General features: G+C 39.7%; 1 protein-coding gene across 1 annotated transcript in view; it reads left to right on the forward strand.

The window, feature by feature from the left end:
• Window positions 1-18050, forward strand: part of RPGRIP1L (RPGRIP1 like) — a 131338-nt gene that overhangs the window by 86887 nt on the left and 26401 nt on the right. Inside the window, 2 exon segments of the mRNA XM_026652815.2 lie at window positions 1268-1430; window positions 3372-3469. Coding sequence (XP_026508600.2) covers window positions 1268-1430; window positions 3372-3469 — 261 coding nt within the window.

Here is an 18050-nt window from a genome sequence, read left to right on the forward strand (position 1 = left end):
AAAAAAAAAAAAAAAAAAAAAAGCCACGATCGCAATTAGGAAAAAAAAAAAGCCGCGATCGGCGGCAGCTGTTCAGCGCCAGGTCCTTCGCTCCTAGAGGGAGTGAGGGACCTGCCGCCCCTGAATTGCCACACATGCCGCCCCTCTCCCTTGGCCGCCCCAAGCACCTGCTTGTTAAGCTGGTGCCTGGAGCCGGCCCTGGTTCCTCCTTCTCCCTTCAAGGCAGAGCAGGCCAAATAGAATGAGCCAAAGACTACAAGGAGTTCCATCTGTTAGGAGATCATCTCGTGAGCTGCAAAAAGGGAGCTTTGCCACTGTTTTTCATAAAGAATGCTCCATTGGCCAAGGATTGTCTCGATCACACAGTGTCCCAGCTCTGACGTGTCTCCTGTGCCAGTGGAGGGCCTAAAGCCAGCTTCATACCAGAAGAGAATTGTTCAATTGGTGGAAGAGTCCTCAGTGGCTTCTTGAAGTTCATTTGTTAGGCTGCAGTGGTCTAGAGTGGAGGGACTTACCTGGCCCAAGAATAGAATGGTTATGGGAAGCCTTGGAGCCCCATGCCTCCAATATTGTAGAAGGACAGGTGCAGCTCAAATGTCTGACTTGGGAGAGAAATCAGACCCAGAAAGAAAATGATCTGATAACAAACTTTACTGGGCTCCCTATAGAGCAGATAAAACTTACTCCAGCAGAATTGGTGCGTGTAATATCCCTGATTTAGTACATATTGAAAAAGGTACCATGATCTGTGATTTCAGTGGATCTGAAAGAGGGGGGAAAGAGAACTTTAGAATAAATTATAAACTAAAGGCTTCTCTTACCCTAGATTTTTGAGGCATTAAATATATAATTTTTAAACTGGGTCTTTTTTAGTGCTATTTGCAGTTCATGAAGACTAATGCAGTGCATAAAGGCTAATCAAGGTTATAAAAATACCATCTGAATAATAATTTTTCTAAAAATAAATGGTTTAAAATACAAGTTAAATGTTTTGAAACCATCAGAGACAGATGCCAAGAGATTTTATGAATTATATCTTTAGAAAATGTAAATTGTTATGAATGTGTCCTTTTTACTCTGTCAGATATTTGTTATTGCAGTTGATAATTGATGAGCTTTTCATTGCTCTCTGTCCTGTTACTAATAGGTCACATATATAATGCATACGAGCCATAACTCTTCAAGTTTTAAGTCTCAGTAGCTTTTCCTATTCTAGTAGATATTATAAATACCACAGAATGTCTATAAATATACCTACTTATTTGAGGTTATACAGGAAAGAGTGGCAGATGATAAAGTAAAGGAAACTTCTGGAGAAATTCAGCAGGAAAAAGATGACCTCTCTCAGCTATCTGAGGGTCAATTGGCTGACCAGAGCTCGGCTACTTCTGGAGATGAAACAGAAATAACTGAGGAATTGGAACCAGAAGGTAACTTTCATTTTTATAAATTATAAATGAATCTATTTAATTAATAAAGCTACCACTCTTTCCATTTTAAGCATTTGTTGTTAACAGTGGGAGCTACCTCATTATAAGAAGGTTCATGACAGAAATTATATGGCTGTACTTGGGTGGGTTTGTTGGTGTTATTCTTAGCCCAACTGGAAGCTATATAGTAATTGAATGCAAAAATTTGGTATCTGACCTAGTTTCATAAAATATTAAAGGAAACCTGGCTTCTGTTTTAAATGTCTTTATATTCTCCCTTCAGAAGAGTGACGTTCTAAAGAATATTTTAAAAAGTGTTCTCCTTTTGTCTGCAGATAACTGTATTATCAGAGATCATCTCAGAAAATGAGAGGGCAGTACATTTTATCACATCTGTGACTTCAAGTTGTTAGCAGCAGATTTATATACAGACTACAAAAGCCAGGTCATCCTGTTCTAGCTCTTATTTTAAGCTTAGTATCAGGGACTCAAGCTGAGTCCTTGTCTACTAAATAAGGGCAGGAACAGGATACTAGATTTTTACATTCAATTGTTTATAGCTTCTTGTTAGGCCTTCTGTTCTCATTAGGAATGCAAAAATCAAGAGTTAACTCCCTCTGCTTTTTATTTTATTTATAATTCTTTTTTACTCCATCAAAACTGAGCTTAAGGCTTTGTAGAAGTGTCTGCCTGAATCCAACCCTAACCTGTTTCTGAGAAATTATTTTGCAATGTAGTCATTTATGTGCAAGCTGCTGAAATCTAAACAGTGGAAATCCACAGATTAAATCAATATTCCTTTTAGGGGCTGTCAATTAATCGCAGTTAACTCAAGCAATTCAATCAAAACAAATTAACTTGATTTAAAAAGTTAATCACGATTAATCACAGTTTTAATTGCACTGTTAATAACAGAATACCAATATACATTTATTATAAATATTTTTGGATTTTTTTCTACATTTTCAAATATATCGATTTCAATTACAACACAGAATACAAAGTGTACGGTGCTCACTTTATATTATTTTTATTACAAATATTTGTACTGTAAAAAAGATAAAGAAATAATATTTTTCAATTCACTTCATACAAGTGCAATCTCTTTATTGTGAAAGTGCAACTTACAAATGTAGAATTATTTTTTTTACATAACTGCACTGAAAAACAAAACACGGTAAAACTTAAGAGCCTACAAGTCCACTGAGTCCTACTTCTTGTTCAGCCAATCGCTAAGAGAAACATGTTTGTTTATGTTTACGGGAGATGCTGCTGCCTGCTTCTGATTTACAGTGTCACCTGAAAGTGAGAACAGGTCTTTGCATGGCACTATTGTAGCCAGTGTTGCAAGGTATTTACATGCCAGATACGCTTAAACATTAGTATGTCCCTTCATGCTTCAACTTGTAGATTATCTTTTTTGCAGTGCAAATATTTGTAATAAAAAAAATATGAAGTGAACACTACATTTTGTATTCTGCATTGTAATTGAAATCAATATATTTTGAAAATGTTGAAAAACATCCAAAAATATTTATAATAAATGTAAATTGGTATTCTGTTGTTGTTTAACTGTGCAATTAAAACTGTGATTAATCACAGTTAATTTTTTAAATAATTTGACAGCCCTAATTCCTATATTAAACTAATCTTTGTTGACCCTGTTGTTTATCACAGGAGATTTGATACGATTGTATCTCTGTTTCCACCATCATAGCCATTAGTGTTTTTAGCAGATCAGAAGAAAAACAAGGTGACTTTCTAGACCATTTAATAGTCATTGATTTGCCTGTGTCATGGTCTGCAAATGATAAAAGATTTGCATGACTCTGTCAAACTATATTTATTAGAAAAACTAATATTCTGCACGTAGGTTTCTCAACAAATCTCAAATGGACTTCAAGTATAGAATTTAACTGTTTTTTTTTTCCCCCCCAACAGATCAAGATAATAGACAGGCAACTGATGCCATGGAATCAATAATAACTGACAGTGATGACTGTATTGTTCCTAGCCCAGTGTCCAAGAATATTAAACAGGTCAGTCAGTATATTTATGGCAATTAAATGCTTCTGTTTGGGAAATTATGTAAATCTAAGAAAAACATACTTTAAATGCGTCTTCCTCTAATATCAGCAGTGAGATATCAAGAGCTAGATTTTCAAAGAGCCTTCAGTTTGTATGTGTACCTATTTTCAAGCTGAAATAGGGAACTTTTGCACACACATCAGGTAACTTAGCCTAATGACCTGATTATGCATGCAAATAGAGGTTTTCTATATATATAAATTAAGCTGTAAATTTTCAGTGATCTTCAAAACTTGGGCCTCAGGTCAGACAGTTACAGATCTGACTATGTAATACATGTGCAGATACACATTTGTAAGCATAAACAAATAATATTAAAATTATATGCAGATATCTTTTGTGTCCAATACAACTGTCTTGCTTAGGAAGCATATCCCTGCACCGCTTCCCGCAGCTCCCATTGGCCGGAAACGGCGAACCCGTGTAAACAAACTGTCTCGCGACACGCCAGCAGAATACCCTGACAGGCCATGGGCCACAGGTTGCCCACCACTGATCTGGAGGAATCCCATTTTCAGTCAAAAGGAGTTCTGCAGGAGTGCTGGAACAGGCTTTGGTAATTTTTGGAATCAGATTTCAGTTAATCTGAATTTTAAGGGACAGCAGTTTTAGAAGTGTAAATGTTACTAGATTAGACTATTCTAAAAATTAGTCTTCTTTTAGTAATTAGTAAAGAAATGTAATTAAGTTTTATGTGTTAATTAATCTAATAACTGAAGATGATGTTAGGAATTGTATAAATTCTAGAAGTTCTGTTCTTCAACAATGATGCCATTACCAAATTACAAGAAGGCTTATAGATAACTTGCCTTTAATGTTTCAAGAGGTGGAGAGGCCATTTTCAGTGTAAGTTCCATGTCAAATTATAACCACTTGCTGATTAAAACACTACTACCAAAATCTTAACAGTAATATTTAAATGTGTTATTTGGTTAAAATATATTGCATTAATTAATTTTATGGTGCCTGCTCTGTGATACCAGAACCACACACAGTATCTTGTTCTATAGAATAAAAGATATTTGTAAAAAATTTTAGCAGTGGATGCTTGTGTTAAGATATTTCTGTAATAATAGTATCTGCTTTACAAGAATAGAATATGTTTGTAATTAGAATTTATTAGACCATTAATACTTACAATTCTTGCTACTAAAATATTTGTGCTAGTCTAAACTACTGAGAAGCATAAATCTTGTTAGAAATTCTGCAGTTAAACTTATCGATTGTGTGACTGCTGTGCTTTAAGTACTTTAATTTTAATTTTTTTCCAATTTTAATACTTACATCTAATCTTCTATAGACAAATTATTTTTAATAATTAAGGATCTGATTGATCCTCAACTCTTAAGAGTTAGGTCAGTAGGAGGTAAGAGGAGGAGTAGATTGAGAAAACGACCCTTTGGGGTGGGCACGTTGGAACTGGAGGCTGATTTGCGGAGAGGGAAACTGGGACAGTGAGTTTCGATGGGAGGGGAAACAGGTACTGACTGGGCAAGGAGAGTTGGACTGAGATCTAGTGGGGCAGGGGAAATTATGGGAGAGGAGACGGATCTGATTAGGAGCTGGAGCAAATGGGGAGAACAGGGATTGACAGGACAAAGAGACTAGGATCTGGGGGGGGAGGGGACGAGCTCTGAGATTGGACATGGAGCCCAGGGCGGGAGATTGGGACTGAAAGTAAGTGGGATGGAGAATGCGAACAGTGGGATGTAACTGGAGGCCAGGGTGGGGAAGAGAGACAGGAACTGGGACTTGCTGGGCAAAGAGCTGGGGACAAGAAGCTGAGAGATTGTGTGGGAGTGGAACCTGGGAATGGCTGTATGAAAGAGGTTGGGACTAGCATGAGAAACCTGAGGAGTGGAGACTGGGACTGGTTACTTAAGAGAATGGGACTGGGATGAGGAGCCAGGGTGGGGGAAAAACAAGACTGGGACAAGCACAGGTTGGAGGAGACCAGGCAGAAGGGGTCACACTTGGGGAAAATGGGCAGAAGAGTCTATGCCCACTAGAGAACACCTCTCCAGCATCTGGAATAGAATCCAAGATTCCTGAGTCTCACCATTCCTCTGCTGTCAAAAAATATCTGTAAAAGCAACTGGTAAAGTGTCCCATCTTGTCTAGTGCTGGCCCACATGCAGGATTACAACCTACTACAGCTATTATTTACGCCACTGGTTGAAGTGGAAGAGGTCTGTGTGGTGGAGCTACCATGCTGATGACCCGTGTGGGTGTCAGTGTGATGCCACATGATGGAATTTTTCAGTTTGCTTTTTTTAAAAACCTGGGAAATTACACACACACACACACACTCTCTCTCTGTGTTGGGAGGACTTTGTTAATGTTGCAAAGTCAAGCACTCAGAGGCTAGAAAATGCCAGAATTAAGGTTGCATTAATTCAGGCCCCTTGTGTATGCATTATGTTGCAGTCTTTAATTACATGATGACATACAAAGACCCCTGCCTCCTTCAGTGAACAGTATGGACCTACTCTGGGGATGAATTAGGGGTGTGTGTGTGTGTGTGTGTAGTGCAAGAGGCTGTTTTCTGTAAGAACCCTGCTTCATTCATTGCAGAAGTTGGAAAGTGTGGAGTGAAAGAGGCAGGGTGGTGCAGGATGAGAAGTTGGTCTCGTGGTTATTGAATCCCTGCCTCTGCCACAGAATTCTGTGTGATGTGATTCCAGTCAAGTCACACCAAAATTTTCATAGTTGATTACTAATTGTGTTCCTTGTTTTCTGGGTGCCTGACTTGATGTCCTGGGGAGGCAGTTAGGTTCCAGGGCAGCAAGCCCCCACCCTTGACCCGCCTCTTCTCTCCACTTCCTCCCCCTTTACTTCGCATGCTGCATCCTGGCTCCTCCCCCCTCCCTCCCCTCTCTTCTAAACGCCGCAAGCCAGCTGGTTGCCGCATTCGGGAGGCAGGGGAGGGAGTGGGGAGGCGTGCCGAGTCCTTGCTCCTCCCTCCTGCCTGGGGCAATCAGCTGGCTTGCTGCATTCGGGAGGGAGAGGGAACCTGTGCGCCGAGTCCTCGCTCCTCCCCCCTCCCTCCTGCCCGGGGCAATCAGCTGGCTTGCCGCGTTTGGGAGGCAGGGGAGGGAGGAGGAGCCTGTGCGCTGAGTCCTCACTCCTCCCTCCTGCCTCCAAATCGCCTCAAGCCAGCTGATTGCCGCCAGCAGGAGGCAGGGGAGGGAGGGGGGAGGCGCGCCAAGTCCTCACTCCTCCTGCCTCCCGCCTCCCTCCTGCCCGTGGCAATCAGCTGGCTTGCGGCGTTTAGGAGGGAGGGGGAGGAGCGAGGACTTAGCGCAGGCTCCCCCTTCCTCCACCTCGCCTCCTGTCCGGGGCAATCAGCTGGCTTGCGGCGTTCGGGAGGGAGGGGGAGCCTGCGCACCAAGTCCTCACTCCTCCCCCCTCCCTCCTGCCTCCAAAATGCCACAAGCCAGCTGATTGCCATGGGCAGGCAGGGGGGGGAGGAGGGGGAAGGCGCTGATCCGCGGGGTCTGCCGGCGGGCAGGAGATGCTGGGAGGGTGGGGGTGGGCGTAGGGTGGCTACCAGCTGTGGAGAAAGCAGGCAGCCAAACAACATAAGAGTGGAGCATTGCACAACTTTAAATGAGTATGTTCCCTAATTGATCAGCAACGTAACACCGAAACAACGTTATGCGGGACGACTTTAAGTGAGAAGTTACTGTATAAAGGAGCTGAATTCAGGTTGCACAGGCAACCTCTGACATTTCCTAACTTTTGAGGGCTTGATTTTGCTACCTTCATAATCTTTTCACATAAATTTTTTGTGTTTGATATATGTATATGACAGTGTACAGGTGTCTTGGTACCCCCATTGGGGACACAGAAGACCTGCCACACTGGTGGTTTCCCTAAAAGGAGGCTCCACTGAATCAGAATAATTCCTATGATTTCAGGGATTAATTTCCATCCAGAGTTCAGAGGCAGTTTATGGAGGCACTACCATCTGTGAGCCAATTAAGTACAGCTCGGGCTACTTAGACCTAACACCTTGAAAGAATGCTGTGTTGGGCTGACCCGAAACCATGAAAGGGATCTCTGTGAAAACATAGGAGCTACCATTTATGATTTATATTATTGTTTTTTTCATTTATTGTTTGTTAAACTGCACAAAAGGAAAGTGCAGCTAGAGGCTTTCATCAGCCTGGTGCCACTTTGAGTTAAAACAGAACTCACGCATTAATTGCTTGCCCATAGAGAGTAATTGTGTTTGAAACCTGAATCTCCAAGAAACTTTCGCTCTTGTTATTCTCTTCCTGATCCTGTACTTCATGCAGAAAACCTGCCAGTGATTGTCTTATTTACACAGAAAGCACCAGTTCTCTCTCTGTGGCAGACACCATGCCCACTGTTCAAGAGGAGTAATTTTCTCATGACCTCCACAATACCAGAGTACCCACCCTGTCCTTATCAGCCCCTTGCCTCACTTCCATTGACTTTAAGATGTTGACAACACATTAAACTGATATTTAGTTTTTAATCAGCTGAAATGTTCACAGATCATTTTTCTTATCCTTCCTCATCTTTCTTCTAACTGCAGCACTGAGAACCATTTTTCCAAAGAAGCTTTTTCACAATCTCTGTTTTCGTGGTGCAACTTTGCTCATGCACTCTATTGCATGTACTGTTTTGTGCATTTGTATAAATGATAGAATGTGAAAAGAGCATTTCCTTGACTTTAGCATGCAAAGGGGAGTTTCATGAGTAGTTTCTACTGTTGTTTGTATGCACAAGAGATAATAAAAATGGTTTGCACATAATTACACACACACAACATAGAACAAGTTTGGAAAACTTGGTTCTGTACATTTTCTTTACTAAAAATGTGGTAAGTGTCTCCTAAAGACAAGGAGAATAAAGACTTTAATTTAGCTGAATAGACCTGAAGTTGAGTCTTTATAAAGTAAAGAAGTTAGTTCCTCGAAAAAAATTGACTGTAAGATTTCTAACTGTCTCAAGTACTTGAGTGATTTTTCCTGTTGTGTCTGAGAGGGTTATTTGAGTGATATCACACTGTTATAACCTACTTGGGCTGAGTGACCTTGGCTTTTTAACATTCCAAAATGTGATTATCTACAATGGTCAATAATAGTCTGATTTGTGGTCAGACACTATCTCAGTAAAGCATGAGCAACATCTTATAATGTAACCAGCTACATTAAGCAATGTTTCATGCATGATTGGCTGCACATCTATTCATCATTTTTCACAGAGGTTCAGAAGTGCTACCACATATCTGAATTAGAGAGAGATACCTAAGTAATTTTAATAGGTGGAACTGCATTATATTTAATTACTTAGTGAATGCCATAAAATTCTTTAATCTGTAACAGTGTGAACTAAATAGGAAATTACTCATCGCCATTAAGCCAAACAATGATGTAGTTGATGAACAAATTTAGAGTTGTACTGCAGTTTATTTTATCAAAATGATTTAAGCACAATCATAAAAGATTTTCTGTTTTAGAAAGATTAGTTTATGGATCATTAGCATCTTCCTTTCCCTATTGATCTGTTCATCAGGAAACAAAGCAAATGTGCAAGAAGGTACATAAGATTACTGAAGAACCTAGAAGTTTCTAAGTATTACATCAATAGATTTGAAATAAGGTTGGTGTTGGTGGCCTGGAGCATATAATTCAAAATTAGGAGAAAAATGGGTTCCTGTATCTGAAAACTTAGTTAATTCAAAGAATACAATTTATAAAACTTAGATTGAACTAATTTTCTTTTAATTAAAAATCAGTACCTTACTTTTATGTCTGAGATAAATATCCTGCAATCATTAAAACACTGTAAATAAAACTTCTGATTTTTACAGATCATGCTAATTATACTGTGAATCTGAACTGCATGCCACACTGTTTAAGTCATTTAAGATCATACTATTTCTTTTTTGCATGTTGCAAATCAGACAGTTCATGGTTTTTTCTTAGATATGTTGATCATAAAAGGAATCTAACAGATTTTCCAGTACTTAGCTGTACTACTTGCTTCTTTCTCTTTTCTTCATGTCTGTGATGTATAATTAATCATAGATTACTTCATTTTGTTTCATTTCATTTACAACATTTATGAGCTTCACTTTGTCGGTATGAAATGCTTGTCCCCTTCTTTCCTTTCCAAAGTGGCGTAATTAGTGTTAGCATCTTTTTTAACAGGCTACATAAAGTTTAGTGGCTGGATTAAATCAAGTCATTAACATAATGTGCTATACAATTTGCCCCTATCTCTTTTCGTTTCCAGTACATCAAAGTGCCACAGAGTGCCAGTATAATTGGGCCTTGCTAGCTTGTCAGGTTCAGTCAGGCTGATGGCTGCTGCTTTTACTAAAAAGCTTCCAGGCATGATAATTAATAGAGAAAAAAGTCAGGGAAATGTAAAACTTTGGACAGTTCTCTATGAATATTTCATACATTTGAATAATCCGAAGTTAACATTATCAATTTGATGTATAATACATTGATTAAAAGCCTTGTTTCGGGTCCTCAAAATATACATCAAAACTAGGAATTTGCATTTGCTTTGGCATAGTCTAAAAAAATTAACAATTGCCTTTTCTCTTCTATCCCTCCTCCCTTCACCCCCACCTCTGCACTTTATCATCTTGAGTAATAATATAGTTTTCAATTATCACAATAAAATTTACTGCTGTCAGCTTCCAAGTTATTTTAAAATGTGCCCGCAAGGCAATTACTGGCAAAAGCAATTTATACAATGGTGGTCCCGTTTTCCTTTAGGTATGTTTACATCTTTTTCCTTCATGGCAGATATGGTAAGGGCATTTTGCTTGCACTAATAGTAGTTTAGTGAAAACTGTCATAATCAGTTTCTCCAAATGAAGATCTCATGATGTAATTAATTTGGATGTTACTGTTAAATTACAAGAACCAGCAATGCCAGGTGGTTGTGGTTCTGGTGTTCAGTAAAATGTGTTGTGAAAGGTTGAACATCCGTAATGCACACAGTGAAATGTGCATAGTAAGAAGCAATAAACACTTTTCAATTTTTAATATGCTCCTTTTGCACTGGCATTGAATATCATTTATGAATTATATGCATACATCAAAGGGGAGAATATATTTTTATCAGTACAGTAGATGTAATGGGCCTGATTTTCATTGGGGCCTTATCCTGGCTTCCATTTGTGCATACAGGTCGTCTTGCATGTGCATATACTATGAAGTATCACCCACATGTAAGTTTGAAATATCTAATGTGATTGGATAGAACTTACCCATGTAAAACCTGGCACCTGAACACACAAACTTGCAAATACAGGTGTTACAACCCCAAATGGATTCATAGGTGTGCATATGCAGAGCTATTCATACATAAGTGGAAGCTGGGGCCTGAAAATCAGGTACACTGGTCCAAATCTTCATCGAATGTAAATCGGTACAGCTCCCTGAGTCAGTGGAGCTGTGCTAATTTACACCAGCTGAGGATCTGGACCATTAACATTCAATGTTAAAATCATGGCTGCCTTCTTATGCTCCCCTCATCCTTCCCTCCTGCAGGACTATAATACAGTCAGGTTACTCTGGCTGTATTTGCTTGAGCTCTAACTTCACTGAGGGTTGCTGGGTATTCAGCACTTTTGAAAATCTGACCACTTATTTAGGTGCCTAAATATAGATTTAGGAGTTTCTGATAACCAATTTTTAAAATCTCGGCCTGACTCTGTCATGTGAGGCTGGTGCTTGTACTTTCTCCAAAATTTCATAAGCCTTAGTCGTCTTTCATTTTCCACTTGTATTTCATTCATGATTTTTATCCGCTAGTAATACCTCTGTCTTGCCAGGATTTGACTTCAACCAGCATGCTGTCATCCAAATCCAGCCTCAGTCAGACATTGGGAAAATATGAACACCGTACTGGCATGTATGATGAAGGAAGAAATTGAATCCTTCATCCAGTACCATCTACCCCACTGAGGTTCTGAAAGCAAGCTATTAAAACTTCATGGTCAGTGTTTTCAAAGGCTGCTGACACATTTAAGAGAATAAGCATTAACCTATGACCATACTCCATCATTAAGAGGTCATGATTAGTCAATAAGATCAAAAAAGGACTAAAGCCAAAGTGAAAGGGTGAAAGAAGTGTGAAGAGTCCAGGTAATATCAAAATTATCTTTCAACAACCTTCTCAACAATCTACTCTGATAAAGGATTTGATGGACCCCACTTAAATAGATAAGGTACCAGTGTCCACAAATTTCTTCAGTGCACCATAGCAAGGAACGGGAATGAAGTGCATAGCAGTTAAAGAGTATTAGATTTCTAGAAGGCAAATGTCAGGAAATTGAAGTGTAATGCATACCAGAATTTAAAAGAATTAGCCAGTGAACTTACTGAACCACTGACAGCTATTTCTGAAAAATTATGGAGAACTGATCAACTGCCAGAAGATTGAAAAATAATTAAATATGGAATCAACCTTCTGAAAACAAATCAGATTGTAGGAGTTACCAAATGGTATACGTTACTTCTGAATCTAGTGAAATAATGGAACAAATATTAAGAGGGAGGGGGCTGAGATAAAAAAACACCACCACTGAACATCTAAAAACTAATGGACTGTGAATGGTAGGCTGTATGAATTTATGAAGAAATAATCTTGCCAGACGAGCTTAATTCAACTAAATAAATCAATTAGAAAATATTAGTAAAACATCTGATACTACAGTACATCATGAAATCTTCCCCTCACAACTAATTCAAATGGCTTGGATAGGAAAACAGGCTAAAGAGCTTTCAACAACAACAAAAGTGATATAAGGAGAAGTTTCAAATAGCGTTAGAAAATTTATTTAATAGCTTAATTGATTAATGAGAAGATGGTGCAAAGAGCTTAAGAAAATTTACTGGTGATATTGGGCAGAAATATTATAATACAAAGGTGCCAAATGAGTTTAGAAATATGGGTAGAAAATAGCACATGATTTTCAACATGAAAAAACACAAGCTAGTACATTTTGAGGAAAAATAAAACCGAAAACACAGATATTCACTTGGAAGAAAAAAAACCTGGAGAGCAATAATGTTGGAAAAGCTCTCTAGATAATAGTGAACAGTAATCTAGATGTGAATGCTCAAAGCAATATAATCACCAAAAAAAAAAGACTTGATTTTTGTTCTGGATGTTGTGACAGACCCAGACCAGTGGGGTACAGGAGTCTGGTAGAGGGCAAATATACTGGTCACTGGATGAGTAGTTTTCTGTTCCCTGAGTGACCAGAGCAGGGGCTGCACTAGAGTAATCAGGAATGTGCTAGAACCAGTTAAGGCAGGCAGGCTAATTAGGACACCTGGAGCCAATTAAGAAGAAGCTGCTAGAATCAATTAAGGCAGGCTAATCAGGGCACCTGGGTTTTAAAAAGGAGCTCACTTCAGTTTGTGGTGCGAGTGTGAGGAGCTGGGAGCAAGAGGCGCAAGGAGCTGAGAGTGAGAGGGTGTGCTGCTGGAGGTCTGAGGAGCACAAGCGTTATCAGACACCAGGAGGAAGGTCCTGTGGTGAGAATAAGGAAGGTGTTTGGAGGAGGCCATGGGGAAGTAGCCCAGGGAGTTGTAGCTGTCATGCAGCTGTTACAGGAGGCACTATAGACAGCTACAGTCCACAGGGCCCTGGGCTGGAACCCGGAGTAGAGGGCGGGCCCGGGTTCCCCCCAAACCTCCCAATTGACCTGGACTGTGGGTTCTCCCAGAGGGGAAGGTCTCTGGGCTGTTCCCCAACCCACATGGTGAATCTTTGAGGCAAGAAAATCCGCCGATAAGCGCAGGACCCACCAAGATAGAGGAGGAACTTTGTCACAATGTTCAGAATAGACGTTTAGTGCTTCTGTATACAACTCAGGTTCAGCCAAACCTAGAATATTGTAGCCACTTCTGGGAATCTTTGTGAGATTTTCTGTTTTCCTATAGGCTAAAAAAAGATTGGGAAACTGTTGTGGTTTTTTTTTTTTTAAAATGACATGTTACAGTTACTGTTCTGATCAGCAGTATTTAATTAGTCTGTTCATTGCCACAACTGTCTCCACTTTCTGATATAATACAGAGCAATCAAAAAGCTGGTTTGACTGCTGTTTTGATCTGTACCTCTCCTTGAAAGTCTACATTTAAAAGTTGGGAAAAGAGAAAAGTGCAAGATGCTACTCTGTAAGACTGTAATATACAACACAGAATTCTTGATAATGACATTGACATTATTAGGACTGGTTAATTTATTTACAGTTTGTTCCTAGACAAAAAGCAAAAGAAAAGAAAACCCATAGTAGATCTCTTCCATAAGTGAAAAATTGGTAAGAGTGCTGAAGTACTGCTAAAGTATTGGCTAACACCCCTTTGTTTGGTACAGCTGAGCACTCTTCATTTTCATGAAAATAAAGAGAACTTTGTTTATGGTTGAACATCATTTCATAGTTTGAGAGACTGCCACGTAAGAAAAATGTAATTATTTTTAACTATAGTAAAGAGGGAAAGACTGAGGCTAGGTCTACACTGGGGGGAGGGGGGAATCAATTTAAGATATGCAAATTCAGCTATGCAAATAGCGTAGCTGAATTCGACGTATCCGATCCGACTTACCCCGCTGTGAGGACGGTGGCAAATTGACCGCTGCGGCTCCCCCGTTGACGGTGCTTACTCCTACCTGGGCTGGTGGAGTACGCGCGTCGATTCGGGGATCGATTGTCGCGTCCCGACGAGACACAGTAATTCGATCCCCGAGAGATCGATTTCTACCCGCCGATCGAGGCGGGTAGTGAAGACAAGCCCTGAGTATTTGACAGACATAACATCACCATAAAAAACAGCTGAAGAAGAAATTAATGGAAATGTTAATGTTCCCAGAACAAACTTAATTTTTCCAGTGCAGTTTTTATGTGGTAAAATAAACTAAATGATTAAATGCTTGGCAAGTACTTGGTGAATTTAAATAGATTGGCAGGGATATTTTAGTTAAAACAATTCTGAAATGAAACACTAAATGATAGGTTTCTTTATGGTTCACAAAGCCTGTGCTACGAGTCCACTTGCTTCAAGCTGCACTTACAAAAGACTTAATAATAGTCTTTGGCCATAGAGAGACACCCAATTTCAGAATAAAAAAATACAAATGGTACAACATTTGGAAGTAAGCAATTTTGACTAGGTTTTGAAAGAAGAGCATAGTGCCTCGGTAAACCAAACCAGGCCCATTATCTTAGTTGCACCACTGTGACTTGTGACTAGACTGTGGAAATCTATGACCAACTAGAAGAGCTTGCCCCAGACAGAGTACCGGTAACATGTTTGCACCAAATGCCACTGAGGAAATACCTTAGAACAAAATATGTTGCAGGAGAATTTGAGGATCTGAAAAGGACAGCACCAAAGATAGGAGAGAGTGAAGAAAAAAAATTTATTCCTTGAGATATAAGTTTAAGGCCATTTATTTTTTATTTTTGCTCCTTTTTTTTTTTTTCTGAAAAATTCCTGTCTTTAAAAAAAACATTATTGAGGTTTTACCAATTTGTTTCTTCACCCAAATTTTGGAAGTGATGGAACTCCCTAAATCTGGCTCATTGCAGCTACATCATGGTGGCACAGAGCCACAGTATCGAGACCATCACCATGAGTATAGAGGCCACTGCAACCTGTGAGTTTCCGACATCATGGGCCCTTGGCTTTCAGTTTTTACTGATTTTTCACTTTTTAAATTTTTTTTGTGATAAACACTGATACATTCCTGGGAAATTTTAAACAAAATAAAAACCCAAACTAAAGGGTACTGATAAATGGTTGTATAGTCAAAATGGAAATTGACAAAAGGGCTGCAGTTTCTCTGTTTTCAGACAGGACATATAAAGATTTGGTAAGGTGCCTTTAGATGAAAAACAGTATGTACATAAATGCTATGTCAGAAATTATAGTATATTTTTGGTAAATTCCAGGTAAAAGGAGAATACCATAATAACTAGTATAATTTGAATTTAACTTTTACAAGGAAGCCAATGGTTATAAGTAATCTATTGACTAGTTGGACTCTACTAGTTGATTAACCATTTATTAAAAACATCTATTAATCATTTATTAACCCTTTATAAACGTACCCTTAATGAAAAGAGTGACCTAAAACATTAGTATTTTTAATTACCGGTATATTGGATTCCTTCTTAAATTCTTGAATACTTTTCATAAAGGTGAAGAAACAGTAACTGGGTAAAACACTTATGCCAAAATTGGTACCAAATGAATGTTTTCTGGAAAACTGGAGCCCTTAAGTGGCTGACTTATTTTATGTCTGTGGCATCAAGTTTTACACAAAATAAAAATAGAATGTATGATAATAGGTGCACATCAACACTGCTTAGTCACCCATTCAGAGGGACTAAATATTTTTTTAGGCATCTGCCAAAATCTACACCTGGAGGGCAAAACTCAAGTTCTGCTCTGGAAAAAAGGCTTTGTACAAATAGCTTTGTGAGGTTCTGTATTTATTTTGTTGCAGTTATGTGCAGATAAACTATAATAATTTTACAAATAGAAAAAAAAAGGTTTTGGATTTTTCCCTAACTATAGCCCTAAAAAACATGGTCTAGAATTTGAAGTTTCTCCAGCTCACACTACGCATAATAAAGAGTCATTAAATGGAATATTAACAATTCTGTTGGTGATACATAAATTCAGAATAGAATCCAGCTCACTCGCTCAGCTGTATTGGCTCTGCTCCACTGACAGGAAAAGAAAGTCGTACAAACTTACTTTTGTCACTAATTAGGACTTGGAATAAATGAGGAACAAGTGTACTGAGCAATAAGCTGCTATTTACATAATCACTTTTCATAGTACTGAAATGTACTTTTACTAACTGAAAATGTGCTGTTTGATAATTCCTTCTGTGTATTTTCTTTTTACTCCTTTCTAAAGAAACTAACATGCAAAATACATAGATTTTAAAATATAAGCCCCCCCCCCCTTCAAAGTTAGGCCAGAGTGGGGCATTCAAAGTTTTTGGAAAGTGTAGGGGACAATTTCCTGGTGCAAGTGCTGGAGGAATCAACTAGGGGCAGAGCTCTTCTAGACCTGCTGCTCACAAACCGGGAAGAATTAGTAGGGGAAGCAAAAGTGGATGGGAACCTGGGAGGCAGTGACCATGAGATGGTCGAGTTCAGGATCCTGACACAAGGAAGAAAGGAAAGCAGCAGAATACGGATCCTGGACTTCAGAAAAGCAGACTTTGACTCCCTCAGGGAACTGATGGGCAGGATCCCCTGGGAGAATAACATGAGGGGGGAAGGAGTCCAGGAGAGCTGGCTGTATTTTAAAGAATCCTTATTGAGGTTGCAGGAAAAAACCATCCCAATGTGTAGAAAGAATAGTAAATATGGCAGGCGACCAGCTTGGCTAAACAGTGAAATCCTTGCTGATCTTAAACGCAAAAAAGAAGCTTACAAGAAGTGGAAGATTGGACAGATGACCAGGGAGGAGTATAAAAATATTGCTCAGGCATGCAGGAGTGAAATCAGGAAGGCCAAATCACACTTGGAGTTGCAGCTAGCAAGAGATGTTAAGAGTAACAAGAAGGGTTTCTTCAGGTATGTTAGCAACAAGAAGAAAGTCAAGGAAAGTGTGGGCCCCTTACTGAATGAGGGAGGCAACCTAGTGACCAAGGATGTGGAAAAAGCTAATGTACTCAATGATTTTTTTGCCTCTGTCTTCACGAACAAGGTCAGCTCCCAGACTGCTGCACTGGGCAGCACAGTATGGGGAGAAGGTGACCAGCCCTCTGTGGAGAAAGAAGTGGTTCGGGACTATTTAGAAAAACTGGACGAGCACAAGTCCATGGGGCCAGATAAGCTGCATCCGAGGGTGCTAAATGAGTTGGTGGATGTGATTGCAGAGCCATTGGCCATTATCTTTGAAAACTCATGGCAATCGGGGGAGGTCCCGGATGACTGGAAAAAGGCTAATGTAGTGCCCATCTTTAAAAAAGGGAAGAAGGAGGATCCGGGGAACTACAGGCCAGTCAGCCTCACCTCAGTCCCTGGAAAAATCATGGAGCAGGTCCTCAAGGAATCAATTCTGAAGCACTTAGAGGAGAGGAAAGTGATCAGGAACAGTCAGCATGGATTCACCAAGGGCAAGTCATTCCTGACTAACCTAATTGCCTTCTATGAGGAGATAACTGGGTCTGTGGATGAGGGGAAAGCAGTGGATGTGTTGACTTTAGCAAAGCTTTTGATACGGTCTCCCACAGTATTCTTGCCAGCAAGTTAAAGAAGTATGGGCTGGATGAATGGACTATAAGGTGGATAGAAAGCTGGCTAGATCGTCGGGCTCAACGGGTAGTGATCAATGGCTCCATGTCTAGTTGGCAGCCGGTTTCAAGCAGAGTGCCCCAAGGGTCGGTCCTGGGGCCGGTTTTGTACAATATCTTCATTAATGATCTGGAGGATGGCGGGGACTGCACTCTCAGCAAGTTTGCAGATGACACTAAACTGGGAGGAGTGGTAGATACGCTGGAGGG

Source organism: Terrapene carolina, unplaced genomic scaffold (genome assembly GCF_002925995.2).
Source record: "Terrapene carolina triunguis isolate 2854851 unplaced genomic scaffold, T_m_triunguis-2.0 Scaffold130, whole genome shotgun sequence".
NCBI lineage: Eukaryota > Metazoa > Chordata > Testudines > Emydidae > Terrapene > Terrapene triunguis.